A 6,107-nucleotide genomic window follows, 5' to 3' on the forward strand; every position below is an offset into this window, starting at 1 on the left:
TCTTCTGTGTATGAATTGGTCCAAATAGTAAATACAAGTAACCCAGATGCTTACTCCAACATCAACAAGGTGGTTAAGCTGTCTCTTACGCTGCCTTTAAGCAGTGCAGCTTGTGAGAGGGGATTCTCACATCTCAACATAATAAAAAGCAAGTGCAGATCACATGCTCGTCTCTCAGCCCTGATGCAGATACACCTATCAAAGCAGACCACAGAGACATTTGACCCAAAGCAAGCGGTTGACCTGTGGATGGAGACAGCTAATCGGAGGCTCAACCAAGGACAGGGAGGTGCATCTGCAGCATCTTCATCATCTACCATGCAGGAAGCTGAAGCAGAGGACACTGAAGAGGACAGTGATGGCGACACTGAGGAGGACAGTGAGGAAGACTGCACTTAATAAGACTATACGCAACATATGGCGTGAGTACCAAACACCATCTCCTGGTACTCACCTGAGTAACTCACTGATAAAGTTATGTGCACCCCTGCCTATAGTGCAATAATGTACATGTATGTCATGTACATATGTAAATTCACTCATATTTAATTTAACTGTACTGTATTAAATAACTGTACTTACACCTACCTTGCACATATATTACCACTTGCACATTTACATATGCCAATCTATGTTATATGTCCTATTTTTACTCTTACCTTGTTTTATATTGTGTCTCACTGTAATGTTCTGTGTGCATTTACTTGCTTGTTTCTCCAATCACCCAAAAACATCCTTGTGTATGTGAGCACACTTGGCAATAAAGCTCATTCTGATAAGACAAAAAAAACTTTGCATTTTGGCTTGACAAAACCTTTTCTGAAAGTTTGCAACAGTTTGAAGGTTAGTTTAAGGTTTAATTAGGGCTGCACGATTATGACAAATCCTAATTGTTGATTATTTCCCTTGATACTGTAATTTTTTTTTTTTCGATTAATAGAATTTAGATTTACTGTAAATACTTAATTTGGGTGCTTGCCATATTCTTTATGTTGGGTACACATCCAAAATAAGATGAGGACTATGTTCCCGAATGACTATTACTATTTTATACAATCAATAAATCAAAACTAGTTGCCTAAATGGTCAACATCACATTGGCCCTCAAAGAACCAAAAAAATAAAAGCTGTTATTCAAATTGAAATAAATTACACAAAGCAGCAAGCAACAAATGTTGGCAAACAAAGAATGGTTTCAATGCTCAGTTGCTGAAGAATATGTTAAATAGAAAATTAAATATAATATTTTGATGCCCCATGAGTAGACCTACATAAACTGCTACAATTGTCAGTTTGACAGTTTTTGGCTCAATTAGACAGTTAAAGGGGGACACCTTGTGGCCCAAGAGGGAAGGGATTTTGCATAGGGCCCCCATATGCTCAGAAAAGGTCCTGAGTGGATGTACCTCGAAAGCCCTAGGAAGAGTTACAGTCGAGAAAATTCAACAAACATAATTAAAAAAGGGGTTTCAAGTGTTACCTGGTGGTGTATGGTCACCAGCACAGCAGATGAGGTTTGTATAGACATCTGCAGCTCCACGACCAGAGCCTCCACCTCCCTGATCTTGATCTTCACCTCCTCCATGTGAAGCTGGATGTAGGAGTCAGGGTCACCCTCAATCAACTCAATCAAAATCTTTGCTATATAGACCTGTAGGTCTCCACCTGTAAATCACAAGAAAACATAGTAACATATTTATCTTCAGTAGACACTCAAATCTGACTGGAGTTCTTGAGATTCCTCCAGACCTTGCTAAACTCGATCTGCAGTTGGTGGTTGATCCCTACTGTGGTGTTCTCCAACGAGATGGGCTCTCTGATTGGAAATGTGCTGTTGGGCAGGAATGCCTCACAAATGCATTTTCCATTGGAATCAACTGTGGTATTGCTCTCTGTCCAGGGAGTCGGTGCCTACAAAATCCACATGAAATCCATCAGCCTTTGTCCTCTTCTAAATCAGTATGACAAATTATTTTCTTGTCTATTTTATTTATTTTTGGACAAGTAAATGACCGAATTTTCATTTTTGGATGATCAAACATTTCAATACCTACGTAGTTTCTCTTTGGATTCAGAGCAATGGCAATAGTGTTAAAGGGTAACTAAACACCTGCTCAGAGTCTGACTCCACCCACTAGAAATATTTGAAAATGCAGGAAAAGTGGGCAGACCCCGGCGGGGATAGAGGGAACGAACCGAGTGCGGACCTGAGACTCGTAGTGACGGATTAATTGACAGCTGCTGTCAGACTCTATGTTTTTATTATTCCTCACACGGTCGCAAGACGACATGTACATGAATCTGGCGTGGTGAGCTGGAACCTGCTTACGTCAGCTGTCACAGCTTACGTCACGAAGTACCGCAACAGCCAATAGGAAAATTCAACTGCAGTAGCCACCGTTCAACCTGAAGAGGGCAGCACTCTACATATACACTCTACATTTACACCATATATTGTAGAATTGAAACACTTTATACACAAATGTCAAAAAAATTACTTGAATCAATGACCAGTACTAATAAAGCCCCATGCTTACAGATCATTAACTAAAAAAAGTTGGTTTAGGGTTTAGTTATCCTTTAATAATTCTCATTGAATAGACTACATGCAGGCTGTTAGAATTGGTCCATTTTTGAAGGGTTTAAACAAGCTAAAGAAATATACTGTATATGTTTTCCACTCAACAACAGCAGATCTTAAGATGATGAAACAAAGCAGTGCGGCGATCATAGTGCATCAGTCAGTTGTGTTGTAGTAGCTGAGATCTCTGGCTTTTAAACACCATCATATCTGACACATCATCAGCATCTGGACGTTTCACAGCATCAACTGATAATCTTCAAATATGCTTCTATCTTTAATTCAACACTTTTCAGACCGGTAATTGCGTGGATTTATGGCAGCACTCACATCATACTGTAAATATGTAAATACGACAAAGGTGTGTTTTCACCTGAATTACAGTATTGAATCAGTAGTTCGGGGCAAGACTTGGAAATGTTGTGCAATTTAGATAAATTGGAACTAGAATCATTTATTGCCATGAGTAGAAAATTAGTCTGAGGCATAGCTGGAGTCCAATAATTTTGTAAAAGCAAAATAGCCACAAAAACAAATGTTATCTGGAGAGAGAGAGAGAGAGAGAGAGAGAGAGAGAGAGAGAGAGAGAGAGAAACAAATTTCACACTATTGTCTAACATGAAAAGAAGCTCTTTAACCCCTTTTAAATGTTGATTTTGGCCTGCCCCACCCAAGAATGGCCAAGTTTGTGTTTAGCAATTAATATCATACAGAAATGTCATAATTCTACCATAGTTTGTAGAACTGATGATCAATCAAGACCTCATGAGTTTAACATTTTCTGAAGGTTAAGCAACTTTTACTGATACTTTTTTTTTTTATTTGATTTTAAAAGTCCTCTTTGGACAACATTCATGACATAATTCAGACACAAAAAAACATTAGTATGTAACAAGTAATAATGTTTTTCTTAATTAGGAAAAAGTCTTGGAAAAAAAATAGAAACATTTTGTGACAAATGTTTGTTGAACATTACATCAGTTCTCAAGTAAGCTGATGAAAGACGTACTCATTCTAAAGACAGAATCCAATTTCATAAGATAGAGTTGCTTTGGATAAAACCATTGTCATTTAGCAGATGCTTTTATCCAAGTGACTTACAAATTATGTTTCTAGAGGTTTTATTGAACTATTGGCACTTTTGGCCATGTAGACTTTCTGTGGAATTTATTTATACAGATTATTTATTAATCTGTCTACAAACAACGTCCACATGTGGATATACACTCACCTAAAGGATTATTAGGAACACCTGTTCAATTTCTCATTAATGCAATTATCTAATCAACCAATCACATGGCAGTTGCTTCAATGCGTTTAGGGGTGTGGTCCTGGTCAAGACAATCTCCTGAACTCCAAACTGAATGTCAGAATGGGAAAGAAAGGTGATTTAAGCAATTTTGAGCGTGGCATGGTTGTTGGTGCCAGGCGGGCCGGTCTGAGTATTTCACAATCTGCTCAGTTACTGGGATTTTCATGCACAACCATTTCTAGGGTTTACAAAGAATGGTGTGAAAAGGGAAAAACATCCAGTATGCGGCAGTCCTGTGGGCGAAAATGCCTTGTTGATGCTAGAGGTCAGAGGAAAATGGGCCGACTGATTCAAGCTGATAGAAGAGCAACGTTGCCTGAAATAACCACTCGTTAAAACCGAGGTATGCAGCAAAGCATTTGTGAAGCCACAACACGCACAACCTTGAGGCGGATGGGCTACAACAGCAGAAGACCCCACCGGGTACCACTCATCTCCACTACAAATAGGAAAAAGAGGCTACAATTTGCAAGAGCTCACCAAAATTGGACAGTTGAAGACTGGAAAAATGTTGCCTGTCTGATGAGTCTCGATTTCTGTTGAGACATTCAGATGGTAGAGTCAGAATTTGGCGTAAACAGAATGAGAACATGGATCCATCATGCCTTGTTACCACTGTGCAGGCTGGTGGTGGTGGTGTAATGGTGTTGGGGATGTTTTCTTGGCACACTTTAGGCCCCTTAGTGCCAATTGGGCATCGTTTAAATGCCACGGCCTACCTGAGCATTGTTTCTGACCATGTGCATCCCTTTATGGCCACCATGTACCCATCCTCTGATGGCTACTTCCAGCAGGATAATGCACCATGTCACAAAGCTCGAATCATTTCAAATTGGTTTCTTGAACATGACAATGAGTTCACTGTACTAAAATGGCCCCCACAGTCACCAGATCTCAACCCAATAGAGCATCTTTGGGATGTGGTGGAACGGGAACTTCGTGCCCTGAATGTGCATCCCACAAATCTCCATCAAATGCAAGATGCTATCCTATCAATATGGGCCAACATTTCTAAAGAATGCTTTCAGCACCTTGTTGAATCAATGCCACGTAGAATTAAGGCAGTTCTGAAGGCGAAAGGGGGTCAAACACAGTATTAGTATGGTGTTCCTAATAATCCTTTAGGTGAGTGTATATGCTTGATATGAGAAGTCTTTGATTAGATTATCCTTTTAAAAATGTTATAATATTTTGATGTTAGATGATTATAATTTGGCAGATGCCACTTGTAAATAGCAACAAATAGCATCTTCTGTGCACTAAGTGCAAATAGTATTAGATGCTCCAAAAATAAAAAGGAAAATCAAGGCACAATCCCTCCATCAGTGCTCAGACTGTCCACAATAGGCTGAGAGAAGCTGGACTGAGGGCTTGTAGGCCTGTTGTAAGGCAGGTCCTTACCAGACATCACCGGCAACAATGTCACCTATGCGCACAAACCCACCTTCACTGGCCCAGACAGGACTGGCAAAAAGTGCTCTTCACTGACAAGTCATGGTTTTGTCTCACCAGGGGTGATGGTCGGACTCGTGTTTAGAGTTGAAGAAATGAGTGTTACACTGAGGCCTGTACTCTGGAGCGGGATCGATATGGCGGTGGAGGGTCTGTCACAGTCTGGGGCGATGTTTCTCAGCATCATCAGACTGAGCTTGTTGTCATTGCAGGCAATCTCAATGCTAAGCGTTAGAGGGAAGACATCCTCCACCCTCATGTGGTCCCCTTCCTGCAGACTCATCCTTATATGACCCTCCAGCATGACAATGCCACCAGCCATACTGCTTTTTCTGTGCAATATCTCCTGCAAGACAGGAATGTCAGTGTTCTGCTATGTCCAGCGAAGAGCCTGGAACTCAATCTCATTGAGCACGTCAGGGACCTGTTGGATCGGAGGGTGAGGGCTAGGGCCATTCCCCCCAGAAATCTCTGGGAACTTGCAAGTGCATTGGTGGAAGAGTGGGGTAACATCCCACAGCAAGAACTGGCAAATCTGGTGCAGTCCATGAGGAGGAGATGCACTGCAGTACTTAATGCAGCTGGTGCCACACAAGATACTTGTGTGGCACCACAACAAGTATCTTGTTGTTACTTTTGATCCCCCCTTTGTTCAGGGACACATTATTCCATTTCTGTTAGTCACATGTCTGTGAAACTTGTTCAGTTTGTCTTAGTTGTTGAATCTTTTTATGTTCATACAAATATTTAATTGAGTTTATG

General features: G+C 40.6%; 1 protein-coding gene across 1 annotated transcript; it reads right to left on the reverse strand.

Moving 5' to 3' along the window:
• Positions 1-1,426: 1,426 nt before the first annotated feature.
• LOC127662714 (olfactomedin-4-like) lies at positions 1,427-5,529 on the reverse strand. Its single transcript, XM_052153999.1, has 3 exons — positions 5,452-5,529; positions 1,725-1,911; positions 1,427-1,665 (listed from the first exon to the last, which is right to left on the reverse strand). The coding sequence occupies exons 1-3, from the start codon at positions 5,527-5,529 to the stop codon at positions 1,427-1,429; spliced, it is 504 nt and encodes a 167-aa protein (XP_052009959.1).
• Between the last annotated feature and the right edge of the window lie 578 nt (positions 5,530-6,107).

The sequence above is a fragment of the Xyrauchen texanus genome, chromosome 22 (genome assembly GCF_025860055.1).
Source record: "Xyrauchen texanus isolate HMW12.3.18 chromosome 22, RBS_HiC_50CHRs, whole genome shotgun sequence".
In the NCBI taxonomy this organism is placed as follows: domain Eukaryota; kingdom Metazoa; phylum Chordata; class Actinopteri; order Cypriniformes; family Catostomidae; genus Xyrauchen; species Xyrauchen texanus.

What these genes read in the sequence shown, in the direction of transcription:
- LOC127662714 (XM_052153999.1), bottom strand. Translation starts at nt 5,529, where the DNA reads ATGCTGAGAAACATCGCCCCAGACTGTGACAGACCCTCCACCGCCATA. An exon ending in TCCAGAGTACAGGCCTCAGT is followed by an intron (nt 1,912 to 5,451) that starts GTAACACTCATT and finishes TGGATTTTGTAG; the next exon opens with GCACCGACTCCCTGGACAGA. An exon ending in GAGGAATCTCAAGAACTCCA is followed by an intron (nt 1,666 to 1,724) that starts GTCAGATTTGAG and finishes TGTGATTTACAG; the next exon opens with GTGGAGACCTACAGGTCTAT.